This window comes from Python bivittatus, unplaced genomic scaffold (genome assembly GCF_059951505.1).
Source record: "Python bivittatus isolate LINGU-HERP-01145 unplaced genomic scaffold, Pbiv_v1 ctg000610_np1212, whole genome shotgun sequence".
NCBI classification, from domain to species: domain Eukaryota; kingdom Metazoa; phylum Chordata; class Lepidosauria; order Squamata; family Pythonidae; genus Python; species Python bivittatus.
In genome coordinates this window covers 4263921-4290064 of record NW_028277088.1, presented here as the reverse complement: position 1 = coordinate 4290064, position 26144 = coordinate 4263921, and the positions used below count along the sequence as shown (strand labels likewise).

The window sequence follows — 26144 nt, the reverse complement described above, 5'->3', positions numbered from 1 at the left end:
AATTTTTGCATGCTCTGTTCAGTTGTTCAGGCTCTTTTTGACTCCTGTGTCTTTAATGGAGCAAGCTGTGGTCTTCCCTGTGACACTTGATGGAAGCGAAAGTTGGACTTTGAAGAAGCAGGAGAGGAAGAGCGTTGACGCTTTTCAATTTTGGGTTTGGAGAAGACTCCTGAGAATACCATGGACAGCCAAGAAAACAAATTAACGGATCATGAACAAATCAACCCAAATGACCAGGCTCAAATTATCCTATTTTGGACACATGATGTGAAGACCCAGCTCTCTGGAGAAAGCTCGCATGTTGAGAAAGATGGAAGGAAAGGGAAGAAGAGGAGAACCAGCAGCAAGGGGGATGGCTCAGTTACAATGGTGATGGGGGAAGATCTGAAGGACCAGATTGGGGAAATTGTTATGGAGAAAATCTATCTATGGGGGTCACTAAGAGTCAACAACAACTTGATGGCATGTAATCATCATCATTGTCTTTAATCAGAAGCTCTCTCTGAATTGCTTTAGTTTCTTTTCCTGTTCAGCTCAATTAGTGAATGGCCTGGAAGCAGCCATCATTTCATATGCTAAATATATCTATCTTTTACAGCAAATAACTTATCTTACAATGAAAGGGGAGGTGTTGAGAATAAACGGGTCGTTACTCACCTTCTAGGATGGGGTGGGGCTGAAAGTGACTAATTCATACATAGCAAAGAGAGGGAGGATGTGAACTGTTCTTGTTCCTGAACCAAGCATTTCCACAAATTGCATAGCTGTAGTATTCATCAGATGTTCTGGTTATGGAACAAGCCTCCAAGCGTCTAAACCTGAAGATGGTCAATCCAGGGTCCACTCCTGCCCTGAATCTCTCTCTCTCTCTCTTTTTGCAATCTCTGGATAGCACCAATGGAAAGTCAGTTGCAAATTGCAGGTTTTTGGTGACCCTGGGTTCTCCTTTTTTAAGGAAAGCAGTCCCCTCCTCAAATATTGCTCGGCATGAACTCAGCCCTCAGGAGCAAGGAGCCCTCCAAATCCTGGTTTGAAACTTTTAGCCCTCCCCACCCTGGGAATGCTGTTCTTTCACGACGACGACCCTGCAGCTTCTGGAAGCACCAAGTAGAAAAGTAAAATTATCTCTGTGCCAAAGGATTCCCAAGTGGGAAAACGAACGAGCGGGGCCACGGTCCTGCAATTGGAAGGGCCGACCATCAGAACGGGTTCCCAATAATGAAGCACACAGATCTTGAGCTCCAGAAACGTAGAAGTGTTTATTACTGAAAATATTTACATTGTGTTCCAACGTCACGTAAAAATTCTTGCACAGCCTAACTAGGAGAGCATCCCAACGTAACACAACTCTTGGAACTATGTTGCGGTTCAGCACTTCCAGGATTTTGAGTCGTGTTTATACGAAGTTTCCCTTTATAGAACAAAATCTGAATTTTTGAGGCTGGGGCTCAAGAAAGCAGAGCAACTGCTCTGGTGTCCTTTTAGGCCACCTGTCTCCCCCCGTTTCCATCCCCACCCCTCCCACTTTAAATCCCAGATCAAGCTAGCATGGTGTTTCTCAAACTTGGCCACTTTAAGATGGGTGGACTTCAACTCCCAGAATTCCCCAGCCAGCATGGCTGGCTGGGGAATTCTGGGAGTTGAAGTCCACCCATCTTAAAGTGGCCAAGTTTGAAAAACACTGACAGCCATTCTATGTATCTGATAAAAGCTTCTGCCTTTGAATAAAACATTAGTCAGAAAAGGAGTGAAAGATTCCTTCTGATTTTTGGCCACTGTAGACTAACAAAGTTTAACCAGACTAATTTGCCCTCGAGCCAAAAACCATGTTTCTGAGGTTGGGAACAGTGATCCTTGTAAATCACTCTTCGCCAAAGCCCAAATGTACTTTGCCGACACCGGGTCAAGACATATTGGAAAAGCAGCAGAAGTTTTTATCCTTTTCCTTTTCTATTTCAAGGCTGCTAATATTTCCTAAAGCATGAAAGCAGCGAAAAAGGGGCACCTGCAGAGGAAAGGAGGGGTGTGTCAAAAAAGTCAACATGGCAGCCAGGTCTGGGCAAAGCCCCATCTGCTTTTAATGAGCGTAGCGCGGCTCATTAAATCTCGCTTTTATCATGGGGTTGCAGCCCCCAACTTGACTTTTTCTCCCCCTACGGCAAGGTTTCTCGAACAGTCTGACCCAATTCCCCCTTTTCTCGGTCTCGGATAACATCGTTACCCCTACAAAAAAACCCAGATTGTTGTTTTTCACGCATCTCAGCATCACACTCTCAGACTGGATCCTCCGTTCACAAACACGCAATTCCAAGTTGCTCCGTGACCCCCAGAATATCCTCCCATGACCTCCATGGAGAAAATTGCCCCCTGTTTAAGACCCCCTGCCCGAGAGGTACCCAAGAGCCCCCAATAAAAATAAGAGCTAATAATGTCGAGTGCAGTAATCGCAACAGTGCGTTCTGCAAAGAGGTGGTGTAACAAATAATGACAAAATAAAGTAACCATCACAATATCTCCGCAGCATTCAGGGTGTGTATTTGTGTGTGCAGGCCTTTAGGAATTAAAACTGGAAGCAGTATAGCTTTAGCTGACTTTGGCCAATCTCAGAAACCAAGCTGGAGTGGTTTGGTTAATATTTGGATGGGACACCACCAGGAAAGCCAAAAGATATAGACTAGACTGGAAAACACTAGCAAGCCCCTTCTATTACAGTGCCAAGAAAGCTGCATGAAGTCCCCTCTAGGGCATATTTTTTTCACCCAACATCCTGCCAAACCATAAGGTGGCTTGCTAGCTTTTTGATTCGCAGGTTGCGCGAACCAGCCTACTGAGGTTGATTCGACAACCTAACACAAACCACGGTTTAGCAAAATCTGTACATCCAATCTCTGACTCCCACTAAAAAGTTGGTGTTCTCTTTTAGTCTAAAGCAGTGTTTCTCAACCTTGGCCGCTTGAAGATGGGTGGACTTCAACTCCCAGAATTCCCCAGCCAGCCATGCTGGCTGGGGAATTCTGGGAGTTGAAGTCCACCCATCTTCAAGCGGCCATGGTTGAGAAACACTGATTTAAAGAAGATCAACTCTAATCCCCCGTCAATTTTGCTTCTTTAACTTTTGAGTAAATATGAAGAACAGAGGTCCCTGCTCTGTAAAACTGAATATACAGATTCTTTATTCATGAAAATATATTTTCATGTAGTGACACACACGCTCTGTTCCTTTGGGCCAAAGACGAGCAGAGCCTGCATGTTTAATCTGTTCCTAGTCTGTGCTAATAAAACCCCAAAGTAACCAAGATAGGCTGTGTCTAATCCAGGAGGGAAAAAACCAAAATTCCTGAAAAATATAGAGGGTCAACCACAAAACCTTGTGAGTCATCCGTAGGTTGAAATGGACCCACCGAAATAATTAAACAGAAGGGGGAAAAAAGAGAGGATTTATACCAGTTCTCTCTTGAAAGGCTAGGGGCATTGGGGACAGAGGGTGGTGGGAAAAGTCGAGAAGAGAGTTTGGTGTAGTGGTTAGAGCTGGATTAGAACTGGGAGGCTGTGGGTTCTAGTCCTGCCTTAAGCACAAAACCAGCTGGGTGACTTCGGGCCAGTCCCTCTCTCTCAATCCAACCCACCTCGCAGGGTTGTTGTTGTAGGGAAAATAGGAGGCAGGAATGTTACGGTGCCTTGAGCTGCACCAAATAAAGGCGGGATATAAATCTAATAAAAAATAAATGTTGCTTGCAACCGTAGAACTGAAGCGCCACTGCTTTTCAAACACAGGCAGGACTTCTATTGCATTTTCCCAACTGCCATCTTGACTTTTTTGACCCCCAGCCTCATCCACGCCTTGCAGGGCCTTGCTTGGGGATTCCTGCCAGCCACAGGATTTTGGACAAGGGAAGATTCCTAGCGGATGCTCTTCTTCAACTCTGCTGCCCCCCGCCTTTAAGAAAATAAAAGGGCATAAATGAAAAAGAGCCTCATATCAAAACAGAGAGGTGTCCCCGGAGAATTATCCCCAAGTTGTCTCGTCGTGAATTAAAAACGGGAGGGAAGTATAGGCTGGAAAAGGCAGGGGAGAAACCCACAGGGGAGAACAGCTCTCTCCGGGCAGATGACGCGGCTTCGGGCTTGTTCACACAGCCGCGGTTTGCTTTATACTGTGAAAGCTAACCCTGGTTGGAGAGGTGGGGATGGACATGGCCCGAGCCACGCGGATCCGGAGGGAATGGTGGTCTTGCCAACGGTGCCACCTTTTCCTAGCGGCCGAACGTACCTGGAAGGGCCCAGAAAGAGAGGATCTGGTTAGGGGTGGGACGGGGCAGATCCAGCGACGCTTCTCTAAGTGGAAAAGAATCAGGATTACCTTAATACAGTGTTGTCCAAACTTGGCCACTTTAAGATGAGTGGACTTCAACTCCCAGAATTCCCCAGCCAGCATGGCTGGCTGGGGAATTCTGGGAGTTGAAGTCCACTCATCTTAAAGTGGCCAAGTTTGGACAACACTGCCTTAACAGAAATGGGCAAATACTTCAAGACCAGTTTCCCTCAGTTTGCCCTTTTCATACATTTGTCAGCTCTGGTTTACCATTTTTTTTTTAAAAAAAAACCAAGACACACTAAAATTTCTGTGTATTTCAGGGCCTCTTTCTCCAAGCATACATACTGTACATAAATATATATAAATATTGGAATCTGGCCTAAATTGTGCAGATTAACTTCCGTAATGCGTTTGGGGATTTTCATGCATATACAGGTAGCGACTACTCGTTCAGCGACTGTTCAAAGTTGTGACGGCGCCAAACGAGGGGGACTGATGACCGTTCCTCAAAGTTCCGGCCATCGCAGTGCCCCCACAGTCATGTGATCACAATTTGGCAACAGGCTTGCACGTACAATGTCAGAGGGAGCTGCAGTGATGTGATCACCTTTTGCAACCCTCCCTACCGGCTTCGCACAAGCAAAGTCCATGGGGAAGCTGGCAGGGAAGGTCGCAGGTCACTTTGGTAAGTCCCCCCGGCCTTCTTGCACTTGCATGCAGCCTGCGCTGGACCTTCCAAGCCCTCCCCCAGCCTCCCTTGACTCGTGCAGGGCCTGCGCCGGCCCTCCCAGGGACTCCCCACAATCCTTGCCTGGGACTCCCGCCACTTCCCACTTAACGACCTGTGCAGTCCTGGGGTTACGACGGCAACGGGGACTGCTGGGATTGCCGTCGCTAAGCGATGCAGTCACGTGACGTTGCACTTTATGGCCGCATTGCTTAGCGACCACAATCCCGGTCCCTGTTGCCGTTGTAACCTGAGGACTACCTGTATGGATTTTGTACCGACTTTTCTTCAACGTGGCCTAGATGGGATCCTGCTGTGCCATTTCAAGAGGAAGCCCCCTCCTCAATGGCATGTTTGTATCTTCCTCAGGTTTACGACATTCATACCGAATCAGGGCCACTCTTTAAAGCAGTGTTTCTCAACCTTGGCAACTTTAAGATGTGTGGACTTCAACTCCCAGAATTCCCCAGCCAGCCATGCTGGCTGGGGAATTCTGGGAATTGAAGTCCACTCATCTTAAAGTGGCCAAGTTTGGACAACACTGTATTAAGGTAATCCTGATTCTAATTCCCAGAATTCCCCAGCCAGCATGGGGAACTCCCAGAATTCTGGGAGTTGAAGTCCACACATCTTAAAGTTGCTGAGATTGAGAAACCCTGACCTAGAGCTTCATATACAGAAGTCCCCCATGCTGGCTGGGGAATTCTGGGAGTTGAAGTCCACACATCTTAAAGTTGCTGAGATTGAGAAACCCTGACCTAGAGCTTCATATACAGAAGTCCCCCATGCTGGCTGGGGAATTCTGGGAGTTGAAGTCCACACATCTTAAAGTTGCTGAGATTGAGAAACCCTGACCTAGAGCTTCATATACAGAAGTCCCCCATGCTGGCTGGGGAATTCTGGGAGTTGAAGTCCACACATCTTAAAGTTGCTGAGATTGAGAAACCCTGACCTAGAGCTTCATATACAGAAGTCCCCCATGCTGGCTGGGGAATTCTGGGAGTTGAAGTCCACACATCTTAAAGTTCCCAAAGCAATTCTGAAGCGTGGATCTGGAATCGATCACATTTTGTCAGATAGTCCGCAGTACTGAACGTTACTTCCCTAAAGCTGATAGGATTACCGTGAGAAAACGTGTCCTCCCACAAATCAGGTTTGGAGGGCAGACAGTGAAATAAGTCCACTGTGTAGAAATCCAGGCCTTCCTACAGCAGATAATTTATTTTCCACTTCCCTATCTAGACCTGAAGGTCTCCTCCTTGGGGTGACTGGAAGAGAACTATATCGAATAAATGACAGATGCGTTCTGTTGCGATTTGGAACGGTTTTCATTTCTCCCCAAACAGTTCCCTTTGGATTAATAAAAACAAGGATAATGCAACTTACCTCACTATTTAAGAAACAGTAAAACACAGACACAAAAAAACCCTAGAAAGAGGAGAAGAGAAATGTTAAGAGGTGATTCCCCCCCCCCACCACAAAGAGGAGAAAAGCATTCATAGGCTGTGCGCACGTAGATGCAAGCTTTTTCAACTTAAGAGGCCGATCCCTCGACATCCTTACTGCACATGCAAACGAAATTGATCCTTCAGCCGTACAGTTTGTTAAATGCAGCCCATAAAAAGTATGAAAGGGATCTTCCCCAACCTGGCAGTCTGATCTTTCAGAGAAGCTTCAAACATCTCCCAAATTTGTTTAAATTGGAAGCAAAATCTAGGGATGATCTAGAGATATGAGGTTGCTCAGCTGCATGTCTTCTCTTAGTTACAATTCTACCCGCTACTAAAAGGGCTGGGTTTTAGATGCAAGAATCTTGTCCAAGTGATGCATTTCAAATGTAGATGTCAGGGCCAGCAACCATAACCTAGAGCACTTGCTACCTTATATACTTTGAACCAGTGTTTCTCAACCTTGGCAACTTTAAGATGCGTGGACTTCAGCTCCCAGAATTCCCCAGCCTGTTGGCTGGGGAATTCTGGGAGTTGAAGTCCACGCATCTTAAAGCTGCCAAGGTTGAGAAACACTGACCTAAAGCTTCACATACAGAAGTCCCAGGTCCAGTTTTTGACATGAACACTGAACAAGACGTTGACATGATTATGGATCTACTACTTAAGATTTTGGAGAAAGACTCAGGTTCAGAGCATAGAGGTAGCTAGGACTGCTTGACTCAGTTTTCAGTAGATGAACCTCTCTGTCCTAGCTGCTGCCCAGTTTGGGGGCCACCACCGAGCAGGTCTTTCATACATATTTCATTCCTTCAAAAAGCTGGGGTTGGTCATTACTGTCCAGGATGGGAAAGGCAGCAAAACATCTTTCCTCCGGCCACAACGTTAGCCACCTGTATGGTCAGCACAAGCAAAGTTGCACCCGGCTAAGCCCAAGCTTCAAGGCCCCCAAATATCTCCAGAAACTGATGATCATGCCTTCCTTGCACGTTTCCTACCTGAAAAGACTGCAAGAAAGAATTGAAGTAGATGAAAAAGATCTGGGAAATGTCATCGTCTCCTGGGTTGACAAAAAAGAGCATGTAGGTAATTCCCAAAAGCGGCAGGAGAACTAACGTTGCTTTGACTGCCTTCCTGTTAAGGAGAGGGGATGGGGGAAATGTTCAAGTCAAAGATCACGGATGGCTGGTCCCACCATTGACAAGACCCAGACGTATGATCCTTCTGCCCCCATAATTGCCGAAGTCATCATTTATTTCATTAAGAACGTGGAAGTGCTTTTGCCTGGTTTTGAGGTAGCAAAGTTTTGGTGCTAGCCATGGCTATCTGGAGGGTCACATATCATGACATGAAATATACTGAAAGTAGCAGGTAATGAATTCTTAACGTACCAAGAAGTAGGCCTGGTCAAGAAACCGACACTGTAGAGATTCCAAAAATGCTACTTTATGGTGTAGGGCAGTGTTTCTCAACCTTGGCAACTTTAAGAGATGTGGACTTCAACTCCCAGAATTCCCCAGCCAGCCTGCTGGCTGGGGAATTCTGGGAATTAAAGTCCACACCTCTTAGAGTTGCCAAGGTTGAGAAACACTGGTGTTGGGTATCGTAACAGAACTTGAAAGACTGTCTCAAACCTTCCCTGCCTCTTTTGAAGGACAACAAAGCCAAGGCGGGATTGTTGTCTTTCTCATGGTGTTGAGTAACTTTTTCTCCTCTCCCACCTCCTTCTGGAGGCCAGAGCTAAATTCCTCTTCACCAAGGAGAGGAGATGGGATTTGTTTTCATCCTACTCCATTTCTGACTTGAGAGACAAGCTTATTTTGATAACTGGAGAAGATCAATGTGAAGGTGGCTTCAGCAGCATCTGGGGGTCAGAATGTCCTAAGCAGTCTCGTGGTGGTGCAACGCAAGCCCTGCCCCTTATCTATGTGGGTTGTGACATCGCCCACCTGACCCCAGGGGGTACAGCTTGTGGTCTAATGAAAGCAGTGAGAGCCCGTGGAAGCCACTGAGTAGCTTAAAACATATACAGGTAGTCCTCAACTTATGACCACAATTGGGACTGGAACTTCTGTCACTAAGTGATGTGGTTGTTAAATGAGCCATGCCCGATTTTGCAACCTTTTTTGCCAAGGTTGTTAAGTGAATCATGCAGTCGTTAAGCAAATCCAGCTTCCACCTTTGACTTTGTTTGTCGGAAGCCCCCCAGGAAGGGTGCAAATGGCAATCATGACACCCCAGGATGCTGCAACCATCATAAATACATGCTAGTTGCTAAGCAACTGAATTTTGATCACATGACCATGGGCACACTGTGACAGTCGTAAGTGTGAGGACCAGTCCTAAATCACTTTTTTCAGTGCCGTCTTAGCTTCGAATGGTTGATAAATGATTGATTTTAAGTCAGGGACTCCCTGTATAAAAAATGCTGGCCACTTGCCCACAACTGTGTTCCCAGTCTTTTCACCTCTTTGGAAATCATAGAATAAAAACTCCACTTACCTGTATTGTATCGTTTCTGAGGTGGTTGAAGCTCTCAATTTCGTCATGAGAATCCTAACGATGTTAAACAGGAACACAAAATTTATCTGTGAAGCAAAAACGGAGAAAATCAGTGACCTTCAATAGGGAATAAACACAACTGAATAACCTTCGAGTGCGTGTGTCTGCATGAGGCAGATTGAACGGACGCTTTTCCCGTGCAAGTTGAAATGAAATTATTTTCCACCTTGAGATCAATGCACGGTTTGAGATTCCCTTCGGTAGCAAGATGTTCCGAGAAAATCAAGGCCTGCTCATTCTGATTTTGAGGCATGAAGGCGTTGAAAATGTGGAGGGCAGAGCGACATGATTCATCCGTGCTGTGGATATTCCCAGTTTGACTCCTGCAACTCACTTTACATGGGGCTGCCTTTGAAGGTCGTTTAGGAGTTTCCACTTGTGGCAGCTGAGATAAAGGCAGGGATTAGGAGCTGGAATAATTTTGCATTATTCTAGATGTACTATATCGGTACTGAAGAATTGATGCCTTTGAACTGTGGTGCTGGAGAAGACTCTTGAGAGTCCCCTGGACTGCTAGGAGGTCAAACCAGTCAGTCTTAAAGGAAATCAACCCTGATTGCTCATTGAAAGGATTGATACTGAAGCTCAAGCTCAGATACTTTGGTCACCTAATGCGAAGAGAGGACTCTTTGGAGAAGACCCTGATGCTGGGAAAGATTGAAGGCAAGAGGAGAAGAGGACGGCAGAGGATGAGATGGTTAGATAGCATCACTGAAGCAATGAGCATGAGACTGAGCAAACTCAGGGAGGCAGTGAAGGACCGGAAGGCCTGGCACAATATGGTTCATGGGGTCACGAAGAGTCGGACACGACTTAATGACTGAACAACAACAACAACTATATCGGTTTCTTCCTGGATTCAGTTTTCCCTGGAAATGCTTGTCAGAAAACTGCATGGTAACAGCTGGGGGGTGTCCATCTGGTTCTCTCTCACACAGACACAAGACAAACTTTGCCAAACCTTGTTCCCTCGAGTGGACAGACTGTTGCACTTTAAACGCCTGCACGTGCGAAACGTAGGTGTCCAAGAAGAATAGCACTGTGATTGGCATTTTTTTGAAGAGGGATTCGTACTTGAATCACAGCAGTTGGGTGGTTACGGCTTCCTAATCTTCTCGCAACAAGTATTAATGATCCCAAGTGCTTCGGTTTTCTTACGGGCCTTGATTTGGTAATTACTGACATCTCTGAACTTATTTGTGAGTCTCTGAATTCCTCTGGTTGCCTACTAGGGAATGGAAAATCATGGACTAGACAGGGTTGCTCAAACTTGGCAACTTTAAGATGTGTGGACTTCAACTCCCAGAATTCCCCAGCCAGCATGGGAGTTGTAGTCCACACATCTTAAAGTTGCCAAGTTTGAGAAACACTGGAGTAGAATGATGTTTGGCCTGATTTAGCCTCAGGACTCTTTACCATCTTAGGAACCGATAACGTCGCTTCCCTCTGGACTGTGGAAACCACAAACTCTCTTCATTCTTCAAGAGCTCCAGACTCGGAGCTCTTCATCCAAACGGCAGGATTCCTCCATGAACCAATTCACCCACTCTGCTTCATTAATTAAGACTTCGCAGCCGGAGTGGCTGGGGACATTGATCCCAACAGCATTCCTAATTAACCCAGAATCCAGAAGTCATCCAGGTCTGCCTAGCAGCAGTAGCTGAGAAGAGGAGTTGCACAGCAGTTTCCCAGGACTTCTGTAGCAAGGGAGGGGGCGTGGGGGTGTGCACACCCACAAAGGTCTTGCTTTGCCTTCCAGCAAGTGTTTGCCTCTCTAGCCAGAAAGGGAGGGTGCTATGATTAGACTGGGGGGAGAGCATTCTTTGGACAGGCACATAGATGGATGGATGGATGGACAGATGGACAAACACAGTCCCCCATATCTCATAGGTTAACCATGGGCATAGCTGCCATTTCATCCCATTTTCCTTGTTGCTATTTTTTTTTTGAAGCTGATGTTTGTCCCTTTTCTTTTCTTTTTTGCCCCCAAATGGATCTCACCACCGAGAAGCATCTGTGGAATTCATGACAAGATGTGGTGGTGGCCACTAACCTGGATGGTCCACCAAGGGGGGATCAGATACATTTGCGGAGGACAGTTCTACTGAGGACTATGAGTTTTGAAGACGGCATGTCACCTCCAAGTTGGGGGTAGCCTGCCTCCAAATACCAGCTGCTGGGGAGCAAATGAGGGAGGGGGAAGCTTCCATCTTCAGCTCGTGAGCATGCCAGAGGCATCTGGTTGGCCCCCGAGAGAAAGAAAAGGCTGGATTGAGATGGATCGTGGCTGATCCAGCATCACCGCTGTGATTTTCTTAGGCTCAGTATCTGCAGATCAGCATAAACACCGGATGGGCTAATTAAAACTTGTGTAGGCTGAATATTAGATGTTGACCGTAATGAGTCAATTAGGCCATGTCCTCCAGGACTACAAAACAGCTGAAAACACAGAATGTTAACAATTTCTTCCTCTGCCTACATTTCTCTTTTCAGAGTGGCTTCAGTGACTCAGGGATGCAAACGATGGGTGTTGCTCATTTCCTGATGCACACACTCCAAGCAAGCAGAGTGAATGGTTCTTCCCAACAGAGATCTTAATTAACACGGGAGAGAAATTAGAAGCCTGAGGAACAATTCCCGAGGAGGTTGAGCAGATCCCTCCCAGTGTTATCTCCTGAAAGCCTCCAAAGACATAAGAGTGGAACTACTGCACAGCAACTCCTCCAACTAAACCAGTTTGGTCTAGTGGTGAAGGCTCCTCCAACTAAACCAGTTTGGCCTAGTGGTGAAGGCACCAGGCTACAAACCAGGGGACTGTGAGTTCTAGTCCCACCATAGGCAGGAAAGCCACCTGGGTGACTTTGGGCCAGTCCTCCTCTCTCAGCCCAACTCACCTCACAGGGTTGTTGCTGTGGGGCAAAGGAGGAAGAAGGAGTATTAAGTATGTTCACCGCCTTGAGCTATTTATAAACATAAGAAAGGCAGGATAATTTTTTTTTTTTAAAAAAACCCCAAAACAAAGAACAAACGAAAAAACTCACAGCCGATCAAGTACTCCAAAATTATGCCAGGGTTGATGGCATCAAAAGCCCCTGAGAGACTCAGAAGCTGTAACAGGGTCCCATTCCTGAAGTCTCTCCTGGGATACATCATCAGGGCCATCAAGACTGTCTTTGTGCCAAATCCAGATCTACATCCAGACTGAAAAGGTAATCCACTTCCTCTAAAAGTCCTTGGAGCTCCAGCATTACTGCTTTCATCACCAACTTAGCTATATACAAATATTGGGCATTGGTCTATAAGGGTCCAGAGATGGCATCCTTCATGAAGGGCTCCCCACAACTTCATTTAAGGCTGCAGGAAACTCCACCTGCTGCAGAGAAGTTGATGAACTCAGAAATCAGTAGCACGGTGGTGCCTTGACAGCAGTGTTTCTCAACCTTGGCAGCTTGAAGATGTGTGGACTTCAGCTCCCAGAACTCCCCAGCCAGCCATGAGGTCCACACATCTTCAAGCTGCCAAGGTTGAGAAACACTGCTTTACAGGCTCCCAGAAGGGAGGGAAGGATCTAAGAAGCAAGCAGGGTCATGAACCAGTCCAAGAACCTTATCCTTTTCCTTGTGAGGCAAATAATGGAACGGACTCACACACACAGCACCCTAAACCGAAAATCTCCATTAATCCACACACCCCTTCCTCTTACTTCTGGCCTGGTGGTGTGCAGCTTTTAAATGATACGATGCCGATGACAAAAGTTGTGTTAATGGGCCCAGATTGATCGTTGTTCCCATTTCAAGGAGGTCAAAGACAATCTGAAAAAATGCAGAGGTTAAGAGCAGATGGCCTACTGTATGATGTCCTCATGTATCACAAATCTTCTGTTGCGATGACTCAGATTTGGGTCCTTGATTCAGAAGTTCAAGATGGCATATCTTTCCCCACTACAACAACCTCTGTGAGGAAGGTTGGGTGAGAGAGAGACTGGAAAGAGAGAGTTTCCATGGCTGAAAGGGGACAAGAATCTGGGTTTTCCCCGCTCCTGGCCCAACACCTTCCCCTCTCCTGTTTAAGCCTGACTTCCTCCTGGTTTTATAATCTGAACAAGGGAATGTACTGAATGTTGATTCAGCCAACCCCATCACGATTCTTTCCATGTTTTCGTCGAATTCAGTTACTTTTTGGATGTTTATGAAGTCCTGGACTTCTAGCTATCCATTTTGCAACTAATTGGACAGTTCTCCTCTGAAGATAAGGAAAGGGCATTTTCTGGGTGACCCCAATTTATCACCATAATACATTGCAGGCTCTACTAGCTGCAGATATCCAGAAGCAGTCCTTGTCCTGCCCCATCCTAGCATGATAAATTTACATTCAGTTTCAGAGACAACATACACCTCCAGATATACCGCTACTGCCTCCATGTCCTGATCTAGGCTCAAGTATGGCTCTTCATATGGGCACAGGCTATCTAGGATCACTCTCTAAGGACTTTTCTAGGCAGATAAATCAGTGACAAGTAGGCCTGGCATCACTAGTAGGCATCTAGGGGCAGCTCCAGGGTCTCAGCCTGGCAGCAGAGCCCATCTTCCACTGATGGGTTGCCCCTGTAGTGCTGTGTATGGTTCTGGGCAGATTACAGAAGGCTCAGAGGAGGACAAAGACAATACAGGGACTTGAGGGCCTACCCTGTGAGGACCAACTGAAGGAACTTAGGTTCTTTAGTCTGGAAAGAAGATGAAAGGAAGACATAGCTGTGTTCAAGTACATAAAGGTCAGCTTCAGGAAGATGGTCAAGAATTTTTCCATTCCACAGAAACTAGGACCTGAAATAACGGTATACATTGCAGCTACTTAGATTTCCTTTAAATATAAGGGAAAACTTCCTGATGGTACGAACTGTACAACAGTAGAATGGTCTTCCAATGGAGGTTGTAGGTTCTACATCTCTGGAGGCTTTTATGAAGAGCCTAGAGAGACAACTTTCGAGGATGGTTGAAGTGGTTTTCCTGCACAATGTAGAAGGTTGGACTAGATCAGCCTTTCTCAACTGGGGTTCTGCAAGAGGTTGCTCTGAGTTCTGCTGCTGGCCTGCTACTTTGCTGGCATTGTAAACATTGTAAAACATGGATTGTGTAGGTTAGAAGTGAATTGTACTGTGTAGTTTTGTATTTTTTGCAATTTTTATTGCAGGGGTTCCCTGAGACTTGAAGATTATTTCAAGAGTTCCTCCAGGGTAAAAAAGTTGAGAAAGCTGGACTAGATCATCTTTACGGTCACTTCCTACTCTACAATTCTATCTGATCTGTTGAGAGCCAGGAAGCTCCATCCTCATTTTCTAAATTATGCTCCTATGGACTTCAACAATGTGTTATCCAGTAGTGATGTGCTGGTGTGACTCCACACTGGTGGCATTGTAGGAAACTATTTCAGCTACTGATTGGAGGGGTGGTGCTGTTGCCACTAAAGGTGCCCAGCTGGGGGAGAACCAAAATGGCACTTGGTTGAGAATCTCCTCAAAACTAGAAGGACAAAGGGTCAACTGCTTCAAAAGACAGGACTGTATGTCCAATTTTGGACACAACTGCCCTCTTGCTCTTCATGATGAAGCAATCAAGTTTAGGGGAGAGCAGCTGGCAAAATGGCAAGCCACGACTTTTGTGTGGAGCCTCATTTCCTGATCAGCTTGCAGTGTCCTTCAGCCCAAGATCTTTCAAAAGCAGACCAGAGTCAATGGGGAATATGAAGCAACAAACATATTAGAGCTCACTCCTTGCTCTTTGCAATCAAGGAGCTATTTTAGAAAACATTTTAGAAAGATCCTTTATAGCATCCTAGACAGAGGCACCGGGGAGGTACAGAAGTCTGTTTTGCGAATGGCCATGGCTAGAGTTCCATTATTATACCTCATCTTTTCAGAACTAGCGAGGGAGTTGCCAGAGTGAAAGGATGAGAACAATAAATAGATATTATTTCACATGCCCCCCAAAGTGGGTTTGAATCTCCATTTAGCAGCGAAATTCTGCAGTGTTCTTGAGCTAGTCTTTATTCCTCAAATCACCCCACCTCTCTGAATCATTGCAAAGGTTAAAAAAGGTGAGAAGCTTTTGGGGAAAAGGATAGGATAAAAATATAAGCACTATAGTATGGCGGGATAAGTTGGATCCTTCCAATTCTCACAATCTCTGCCACTGTCTCTGCCAGCTGGGGTTTATGGAAATTATAGTCCAAAACATTTAGAACGGTGTTTCTCAACCTTGGCAACTTGAAGACATGTGGACTTCAACTCCCAGAATTCCCCAGCCAGCCAGGCTGGCTGGGGAATTCTGGGAGTTGGAGTCCACACATTTGAAAGCTGCCAGGGTTGAGAAACACTGCTCTAGAGCTACAGCCATTCTAGAGTCACTCTAAGGATCAATGCTTTCCCAGGGCAGACAATGTTGCCCCATCATCTCTAACATGACAACTCCTTGTGTCCCTCCTTACTGGCAATATTGACCAGGGTTGTTGAGAGCTGATCAAAACCTGCAGACCATTTCTGGGTTGTGGGGTGGATTCTGGAAAATGGGGCAGCCCTGTTTTGCCATCAGGGAAAAGCTGCAGGAGGTGGTGGGCATGGACAGAGGAAGAAGTTGGCCAAAACTAAAGACTGAAGGTCTTTTTTTTGTAATCCAAGACTTTAGTCTTCCCATTTAATTGTCCCCACTAGTATTTACTGGTGACTCTTTCAGGAGTTAATGATGTGACAGCATACAGCAAAATGTCAATATCCTCTTTATTTAACTAGACTGAATAATTCCCAGGCTTTTCTCAGACATTCTGTTTTTTAAAGCTTTCTGCTGGTTTCTGCATATCAACCCTTCTGGCAGTACCATCAAGACCTTGTAAATTTATGGGTATCAACCTTTTAACATAATTAAGGAAAACGTTCACGGGGCTGGTGCTATTAATTATGTTTCGAAGTTCTCATTAAAACACTCAGTCTCTGTCCTAAAAATTAGTCAGATTTTTTATTACTACCCATTATATACTTTTTTAGAAAACCCTATTTCACTGAAAAATACCAACAATTATTATGAAAATGTCTATGCCAGTAGTTTGAAAAAACACTTTACTATCACTGTGCCTGAATGTCATGGAGATCAAAACATGCAAATTACAAAGGATCCTACCTAAAAATCTTCTCCCTAACAGAAACGAAGCTCAGTTTTGTTCAGGATGTGGAATAGAAATTGCCCATGTACAAAATTTGTCCATTTTTTTTTCTAAACTTCAGAAGACTGGTCTTTTAATAAATGGAGACTGTTCTTCATTGGGACTGCGCAGAGTGGATTACAGTTAGACATTAGCTCCATCCTCCAAGAATGATCTATGGGGCAATTGAAGGATACACGTGCAACAGTTTCAATACATAAATGATCTTAGTAAAGGATATTTTCAAATCTCACCATCAGCAGCAATGAGGGAGGGTTTCTAGGGATTCCAGTTGAGGGAACAGAGAATTTCACAAAGGTATTTGGGTCGATCAGGACAGGCCCATGATCTTGCACATCAAGATCTAAAGTTCTCTGGTTGACCTCATTCTAGACTTTGTCTGGGCCCAGCATGTAGATTAGGGGGTAAATCTGCACTGAGCCAGATCAAATATAATTTGATTCTTCCAGAGGAAGTGGGTCTAACAGTACAAGCTAGGCCAAAGACTCACCCCCATGCATTTGTTTAAGCCAGTATGGCCCAAACAGGTCTCAGCAGAGGTGCATTCAAGTTCTAACTGCAGGAATGTATTTGCAACTGAGTGAAGAACGTGGAGCACAGATCTCAGAAATTTAGACCAATTCCTTTCAATGCAGAGATGTCCTTGTATGACCAGCATTGTGCGCCATCCAGCAGAAGGTTTAATTCTTTGGCTTTGAATAATTTAAGTGCTGTGGGCACAGAGTTATTCCCCTTACATCTAACATATCTGGTTATTGCATTAGCAGCTTTCTGTCTCCATGGTTTGAGATGTGAAGACTAAAATGTCCAGAACGTATTGGACTGAAAACATATGCCTAGATAATTGAAGGCCTTCATCTGTTCAGTTTAGATGTTATTAATTTTCCATGTGCTATACCTACAAAGATCAGAATCGTGTAAGCCATGGTTTTCCCTGTGACCCTCTATGGAAGTGAACGTTGGTCTTTAAAGAAGCAGGAGAGGAAGAGATGATGCCTTTGAACTTGGGGGTTGGAGAAGACTCCTGAGAATATCATGGACAGCCAAGAAAACAAACTGATGGATCCTTGAACAAATCAACCCAGAGTTCTCACTCGAGGCACAAATGACCAGGCTCAAATTGTCCTACTTTGGACACATTATGCAAAGATCCAGATCTCTGGAGAAGGCTCTGATGCTGGGAAAGGTGGAAGGAAAGAGAAGAAGAGGATGACCAGCATCAAGGTGGATGGACTCAGTTATGGTGGTGATGAGTGCACCGTTGGGAGACTTGAAAGACCAGGTTAGGAATAGATCATCATGGAGAAAATTATGTGGCTGCTAGGAGTAAAAAATGACCCGATGGCACATAATCAATCAATCAGTCAATCAATCAGTTTTCCTGGTATGAAGAAGATTGGTAAATGCGTAGTAAAGTCAACCTGCTTAGTTTTTGAATGTTTGATTTCTAGCATTTTGGTCTGACAAAGCAGCATTAGCACACAAAGACAAAGCATCAGCATCAGCATATGAGCTAGAGGCAGAGGGCAAAACTCATCTTTGGCAAAGGCCTGTATGATGTCATCAATATAGAAATTAAGTAATTGTGGAGCCCGGAGACCTCCCTGCTCAACTCTTTTGGGTTGGAAGAAGCACAGTCAATTCTCCATTTCTATGTCTAATCTGTATTGTGGTACTCTCATGTGACATTATTCTTAATTGGAGGAGATGAAGGCCAATAGAAGAAGCTAGCAATGCCTGCCATAATGTCTCACAGGGAATTAAATCCAATGCCATTTTCAAATCAACAAAGGTGGCTCAGAAATATCCCCTTGATAAAGATCTTCCTGGTGGACTTCATGGAGATGAGATCCATTGGTTCACTATTGAAAAATCTGGTCTAAAACATGCTTGTTCCAAGCTAAGATCTTTGCTTGGCTGAGTCAATGAGTGAGTTTCAGTAGAGGTGTTTTGCATATCATAGGCTGATTCTACCCAGCAACCTCACTGGGCAATTACATCAGTACACTCTTCTAATAAAACATAATTTGCATTGCATTCTTTAAAAAAAAATCACCCAATTTTTTCCCAAACCATTATTAAAATCCAAACATACTGCATCTCTACGTTGGCAATACTAGTTGCTAGGCAGGGTGGTCTGTAAACAATGATTCATGGCTTAGCATGGTGTGGAACCCAGTCCATGGTGGCTTATCCAACAAGCCAAGGTTAAATAAGCCAGGGTTTAGGGAGATGGGAGAAACCAGTAATTAGCATTCACACCCCAAGCTTAACTCAACTCTAGCTTTGGGGGGGGGTGATGGATAAAAAGGCGGGGCTTCAGGGAAGGCACTCCCCTTCTCTAGCCCTGCCCATCATCCAGTTGATGGTTGTGACTATGTTCTCCATCCAGACCCACTTGCTCTTTATTAGTATAGACATGGGCACCAGCTGAATGGTACGGCTAATTTTGGACTTCAGCAGAGGAGTTTAGGCTAAGGGTACAACTAATTTTTCCAACCTACTGGAGAGATGCTCAGTGGCCTTCCAGAGATGCAGCGAGTCCCCAGAAGAGAGGGGCTCAATTCTGGGAGAGTTTAAGATGGGGAATAACAGAAGGGTGCTTTGGGGAGGCAAACCATTCCCATTTCACTCTTAAACTCTCCATTGTACAATCATGCTGTTGACATTCAGCAACAAAAAGGCCAAATTTTGGTCATGTGATTCCAGTCCATTTTGGGGGGGGGGGTTGGTTGTGGGGAGGGTTGGAAATATAATCTGCCTCCTTCTTCCACTCTTATTTGGGGGAAAATAACTCCAAACGGGAGGCAGCCATGGGTTCTGGGGGATGTCCACGGTCTGTAGACCACAGACCACTCATCCCTGGATTATCAATACCTTTATCTGCATTTAATTCACAGTATATCAAAGTGGGGTAATTAAACTGGGTTTGTGAAATTAAAGGGAGCAAGAGAGGGAGATAAAGAAGGGCAACTCTTATGTGATGCAGTCTTCAAATCATAGAACAGCACAGCTTTCGGAGCACCTGTAAGTCACTCATGTCACCAGCGATTTCCAACCATCAGCCTCCCTCAATATTCCCACATTTCATTCGCTAGCTGGGCCTCCTGGAACTTATTGGGAAAAACCTGCTTTTTATTTTTTCGGAGCTGTCACTCTGTCCAGCTGGTGGAGCCCCACGAACACTGGGCCCGGCGGACGCTGCCTCGTTTGCAGACCATTCTCACTAATACCTTCCCTGTGGGTTGAATTGCAAAGGACACTGACGGGGAGAGGAGAAGGGAATTCAGTCTGGTGTGTCAATCCAAGCTGAATGGTTTTTCTGTTGCTTTGAGTTTTCTTTCTCATTCCTCCTCTAACTAGGCCTGCCAAATTTCACTGGAAGTCACACGCCAATTAAACCTTCTCATTCCTCACAAGGAGTGACCTGTGGTTGCAGCCAATCTTCCAGACAGGGACAGTTTTAATGTACAGTGAAATTTTAAAAAACACCTCCACCACCACAAGAAAACAGCGCAGAGACCGATGGATTGCTACACACCTTTCCTGGGTGAGAAAACAGGATTATTTGGGATCAGCTGACGGGCAGGAGAGCCATTCTGCTCAAATGTTCCATCCTTCGGGAAAGCTTTGCACAGAATCCGTGCACCTCATTTTTCTCCTGTTCGTTTCCTGACCTTTTGTTTCAACCGACTGCACTCATTAAAGATCCCGACCTGGATATTGCAAGGGAACACTAATCTTCTCTGGAAAGCAGAGAAAAAGGGCTTTCTGATTGGACTTAGTTTAGGAACCCAGCCTAGAGAAACAAGGCCTGGTACCCAAGCTTCTGCAAAAAGGAATCACTCCATAAGCCGGAAAAAGGTAGGAAAAAACCCCCCTCCATCAGGATGTTGCACAAACGAAGAAGCAAGTTTTAAGACAGGCTGAACGAACTTGGGGAGATCAAGGGACATTGGCATTTCCTGGTGAACTTTTGGGGGCAGAAGAGGAAATGCAAAATAATGTCTATGTGTTTCCCATTTCCAAAGGACAGGAAAACAAGCTCCTGAAATTTGGACGTCACACCAAGAGGTATGGAAGCTTCTCCTTCCTACCTAACAGATGTCTTCTCCCTGGCTAGAGGGAGAGCTGGCTGTTTTAAAAATGTCTCATGGAGATCAGTTTGGAAGGTCTGAGTGATGTACTAAACTTCCACCAAAAATCATGGACTTTAATGTTTAGGCCAGTGTTTGTCAACCTCGGCACCTTTGAGATGTCTGGACTTCAACTCCCAGAATTCCCCAGCCAGCATGCTGGCTGGGGAATTCTGGGAGTTGAAGTCCAGACATCTTAAAATTTGCTAAGGTTGAGAAACACTGGCTTAGAGTGTCTCTTGACTTTGCCTGTTCTTGGACAGTGGGTGGATTTACAGTGGTTGTTTTTATGTCCCAAAAGCATAAATCAGTGAGAACGTGGCAAAAAGAGGGCAGAATTCACAATCCAACTTTGTCAGATTGCAAAAATCCATAAGGCCTATATCCATGTACCCAAAGTATGCCCTGACCTTCCCTTTGTTGAGTGATGTAGTGACACACAACCAAACCACAAGTGTGTGTGTGTGTTTTCAGGGTGCAAATGGGCAGAAGGCCGGTTTAATTACAAAATTAGGATTACAGATATTTGTATCAACAGGTTGATCAGTCAACTGAGTATTGTGCCAAAGTGATGCAGCATCGAATCATGAGATTTAGAAGGGGCCTCCGAGATACTCCCATCTAACCTTTGGTTAGCATAAGAGTATTTATTTTAAAAACACGAAGTCTCATCCAGCCATATGGATGAGTCCATAGACACAGATACAGCCCAGCAAACAGTTCTTCTCCAGTCCAAATATTGCATTTTCCTTCCCCTGCCCATTTGAGCACAAACAGAATTGTCATCCATCTATCATATCTCTATCTATCTATCTATCTGTCTATCTATCTATCTATCTATCTATCTATCTATCTATCTATCTATCTATCTATCATTATCTATCTATCTATCTATCTATCTATCTATCTATCTATCTATCTATCTATCATTATCTATTATCTATCTATCTATCTATCTATCTATCTATCTATCTATCTATCTATCTATCTATCTATCTATCATTATCTATTATCTATCTATCTATCTATCTATCTATCTATCTATCTATCTATCTATCTATCTATCTATCTATCTATCTATCTATCTATCTATCTTCCTGTCCGTTTTTGTCTGTCTGTCCGTCCGTCCATCCATCCAACCATCCATCCATCTACCTCCCTGTCTGTCCATCCATCCATCCATTCATCTGTCTCTATCTATCTATCTATCTATCTATCTATCTATCTATCTATCTATCTTCCTGTCCATCTTTGTCAGTCTGTCCATCCGTCCATCCATCCATCCATCCATCCATCTCCCTGTCCATCTGTCCGTCCATCCATCCATCCATCCATCCATCCATCCATCCATCCATCCATATCTATCTATCTATCTATCTATCTATCTATCTATCTATCTATCTATCTATCTATCTCAGTTACATAGATGATAAATAAATATCATCCATCCATCCGTCCACACACATATGCACGCCACTATATCCATATATGCTACTATATGTGATGTGTATGTAGGGGTATGTGCATATATCTCCTTATAATTTAATAAATACTAAGTCAGCCACCTATAAGAAGGAAAAATGAGCTAAAAGTGGCAGCAGGTTCTTCATGCAGAATGACTGGGAAGGAAAGGGGGACTCTGAAGCACAATGTTCACATAGGGTGTGGGTGTCAAATTTCAAGAAGCATGTGGGTGGGACAGCGTGGCCACCTTACCTTCTGGGTGGCACATGGGTCTACTGTCCCTACGTCACGTCTTCCTCTTATTTCTTATTCCTTCACTGACCACTTGACTGTGCAACGTTGTATTGTAATGTGATCATCCAAGGAGGATGGAAAATGGTGCTGTTCTGGATGCAATGGCTGATTTTGTGTAATAGAGAAGAGAGGAAGAGAGAGACCCACCAGCCAATGGAAAGGTAAGATGATCCCCCTCCCCTGAATTCCTTATGGACTTTGGTTCTTCCTTGAAGGAGGCCAAAAGGACAACCTGCTTCTTTCACCCAGAGGAACAACTCTCACAGATGCTGCGGTCCAGATTTGGTGCAGCCTTATCCAGAATGCCGAATTGCTAAGGCATCACTGAGCAAATCAAATCAGCTTCAAATAAGAACTTCATATTGGGTAAATCCCGCACGGCTTAATTAAAATCTCAAAGCAAAAGGTCTTCTTACCAGCAGAACAAGAATCACTGGTCCTTGATAGATGTAATCTATATATTTCCCCGGTTCCTTTCCAAACCAGCATCTGCAAACAGAACCATGTATTAAGGTAATAGAGAATGAACGACAGTGAAATTGCAAAACAAATTTACAAAAGAAGAGGGGATGAGTTGAGACGGAGGGCAAGATTGAGAAAGCTGTGGTTGGATGGAGTTGATGAGATCATGAAAGAGAAAAACCTACGAAGCAGGGAATGAGTATGGAAATAACAAGGATATCTGGTGAGCATAGAAAGGTATGGAGAAGCCTAGGGAATGGTTGAGTTTAGACTAGATTTAGTTAATTTGTCTTCTCTCTTATTTCCTGCCTCTAATTTCTTTGACTTACTACTTCTTTCTCCTTTTTTACGTTCTGCATAATGCTGCTCACCCTGACGAGAGAGGATGATGGATATATACGTAAGTATGTATGCACAAGCTAATATAAATCCCATATATCAAACAAAAGACAAGAATGCTGTGGGGTATCCTTTTGGAATGATTCACAGTTACACCTTTGAAACGCTGGGGATCTAGTTGTCTTTTCAGCTGAATTATGCAAACGAAAGAAACTGATGGATCGGCTTTCTTCAGCAAGACACGGTTGATGGCTGCTTTGGTTTTCTTCCTACCTCCACTGCCGTTTTTATGGCACTTCACAGAATCCAAAGCACCATGCCAATTTTTATTTTTCCATTCTAATCCTCAGCAAGCTCTCAAGAGGCAGGATGGAGTGTTTATGTTCCATGGATGGCTTACTACAGGCCTTCTTTCCGTGAAGCTCAGAACATCATTAAGTGACAATTGCACGTGTGAACAACACTTTGTTTTCGTTGTACCTGGCACTGTTTTCTTTTCACTGGAGACAATGCGTGAGTCCAACAAAAAGAAGAAGCCTCATCTTGAACCCATCCCTTTAAACATGAGACCTTAATCACTGAACTTAATTGTGAGGGATGTATCATCATCATCATCCCTGAGGCTTTAAGATCCGTTGTTCAGCTTTATCTCACTAATGTTGTGATAGAACTAGATTCAGAACTAGAAAGGGGGGGGTTAGCTTTAAGTTGTCATGGAGTTGATTCAAGAGAGACTATGCGCACTGATGCACGCTGATAACTCTTCTGAAACCATCCTGAAAGAGACTTTGCTCAAGGATGGCACGGGTTTTGAAGAACTAAGTCCAGCTTGAATCTCATCCTACCGCCCATAGACCTACCTCTTCCACTGAAGATGATCCAGAAAACAGGAAGGTGGCAAAAGTGTCTATACCAGAGTTTCCCAACCTTGGCAACTTTTAAGATGTGTGAATTTCAACTCCCAGAATTCCCCAGCCAGCATGCTGGGAGTTGACAACCAGACATCTTATAGTTGCCGAGGTTGAGAAACACTGGTCTATACAGTTACTCAGGACCCAACCAGTGCTGAAGCAACATCATCTTGCTGGACAGTTCCTGGACTTGGATGGAGAGATCCTTGGACTCTTTGAGAAGATAGGCAGTTGACCTACATGGCAGGGTGATCAACAGAGGACCCTCACGAAGAAATCCCTGAGGCCCAAATTCTATTCCTTTACTAAAGCACACACTCATGTCTACAAAGCCTGCAAAGGAAAGCCCAGATTGAAACAGAGATCTTGCTGGAACAAACCATCTATTCCTTGGCCACTATGTAGAGTCCTGATTCAGCTCACTATTTCCAGCTCTCCTGGTTCAGTGCAGTCATGATCTGGGAGCAAACCTTTCCACTTTCCAAGGCTGTTTGTTGGTCCACCTAGGCCTTTCCTTTCCTGCCCAGTCACATTTATCTCCAGCCACATCAGTGGGGCAGTGGCCAGGAACTCTGAGTGGTAGAGCCTCAGACAGACAGGGATATGCCAGTGAAGGGACAGAGTTCGAGAGACCAAGGGCAGAATGGACTGGTGGGAAAAAAATCCCTTGCAACTTGTACTGCCTGCAAAGAGGGGTTCGAACCTAGAGACACCTTGGCCCAGTGGCAATAATCACCTGAACCAGAAGGATTTTATGAGCTCTTAATAAAAGAAAAGGTATGTCACAAGGGAAGAAACTCAGTGTTACAAGGATAATTGATTGCAAAACATTTTCAGAGAAAAGGCATGACATCAAAAGATCTACTTAGATCTCATGGCGAGCCCTACAGACGCCAAAGGTGAAAGAGGAATCCAATCAATTATGCCTCTGATGGGTTCTTGGCTTGATTTATCTGAATCCACTGTATATTTTTCTATTCCACCTTTCTCCCAGGAGCTCAAGGAATCCATGAAGCCCTTGAGTCCTGAGAGACCCCAGGAGTGTTTCTCCTCTCCAAGTGAACAATTTGGAAAAGGGATATTCTGGCCTGGGCCATTATCCTGATGCAAAGCTCATTTTAGCTGAACCGTCTCCTCGTCAAAGGCGAAAGTCTGTTGCCTGCAGAAAGACAGAGGGTGGGCTGGACTGTTTTTCTACTTACTGCTCATTTTCATAATAAAGCTTGCAGACGGCCCAGGCGATGATAATGGGGCAAGGAATGCCTACAAGGAAAGAAAACAGAAGGGAAGTTCTAGGAGGTTCCTGCAAAGGGTGGGAGGAAAGGAGTAGGAACTGCCCCAGATTCATCAGTATAAAGTATAACCCTTTTGGAAGTCTGAAGGAGCAGAAAGGAGCTGCATCATACAAGTTTGCTTTCCTAAAAATACTAGAACAGTTCAGGTTTTACAGGCCCTTTTAGATATTTGCTCCAATCTATCCATCCATTTATAAAAACTTTGCTATCCGTTTATCAGTCCATCATCCATCCATGAAAACATTCCATTTTCCATCCATCCATCCATCCATCCATCCATCCATCCATCCATCCATCCATCCATCCATCCATCCAGTACTCAAGATACAGTAGTCCTTTTTGTTGTGGGTTCTCCAGTTGTGGATATGTAATAGTTCCCTCCCTCCCTCCCTCCCTGGTAATGTTGATATTGCTAGACCACATTTTTGATATCCCCCCAACCCTTTGAGGGTAAACAGAAAATCTGACTTCTGTGAAGACAGAAACTCAGATGCAAAACCAGCTTGAGTCCCCATCTGTGCCTCATTTCCAGCTGGATTGATCGAGCGATGAACAAATTGCTCTGGAAGGACCGGGCTAATAATGAAACTCCCAAATGCAACATGAGAAGTAGGTTCTGCTTTTAGGTTACTTACACCATCCAATGAAGAGAAAGACCCATTTCCTCAGCTTGTCAGTTGAGTACGTCATCACGATGGCCGTGTGGAGGTAGCAGCCTTCCACAAACATCCAGAAGAAATTGGTTACCACAAAGTAGTTGAAGATGGTCGTGATGCACCGACACCAGAGCTGGCAAGGAGATAAACATTTTAATCCATTTGTACAACATAGTGTCTATGTTTGCACTCACTTAAGGGACAGTCGTTTTCTTTTGCACTTTGATTTTGACTGATTTACAAAGTGCTAGAGACAATGTGGGGGTTCTTCTCTTATATCCACGCAAGAACCTTGTGACTATATAGAGAAATAAATGTCTGTA

At 44.6% G+C, this 26144-nt stretch overlaps 1 protein-coding gene across 2 annotated transcripts in view; it reads right to left on the bottom strand.

The window, feature by feature from the left end:
* Positions 1-3052: 3052 nt before the first annotated feature.
* The window catches only part of CRHR2 (corticotropin releasing hormone receptor 2), a 116765-nt gene continuing 93673 nt past the window's right edge, over positions 3053-26144 (bottom strand). For both annotated transcript variants that reach the window (XM_088150074.1, XM_088150075.1), the window contains 7 exons: positions 25801-25954; positions 25073-25133; positions 22575-22647; positions 8993-9078; positions 7489-7624; positions 6429-6470; positions 3053-4270 (listed from right to left, as the gene is read on the bottom strand). In XM_088150074.1, the coding sequence (XP_088006200.1) occupies positions 4130-4270; positions 6429-6470; positions 7489-7624; positions 8993-9078; positions 22575-22647; positions 25073-25133; positions 25801-25954 (693 nt within the window). In that variant the 3' untranslated portion in view covers positions 3053-4129. The remainder of the gene's footprint in view (positions 4271-6428; positions 6471-7488; positions 7625-8992; positions 9079-22574; positions 22648-25072; positions 25134-25800; positions 25955-26144) is intronic.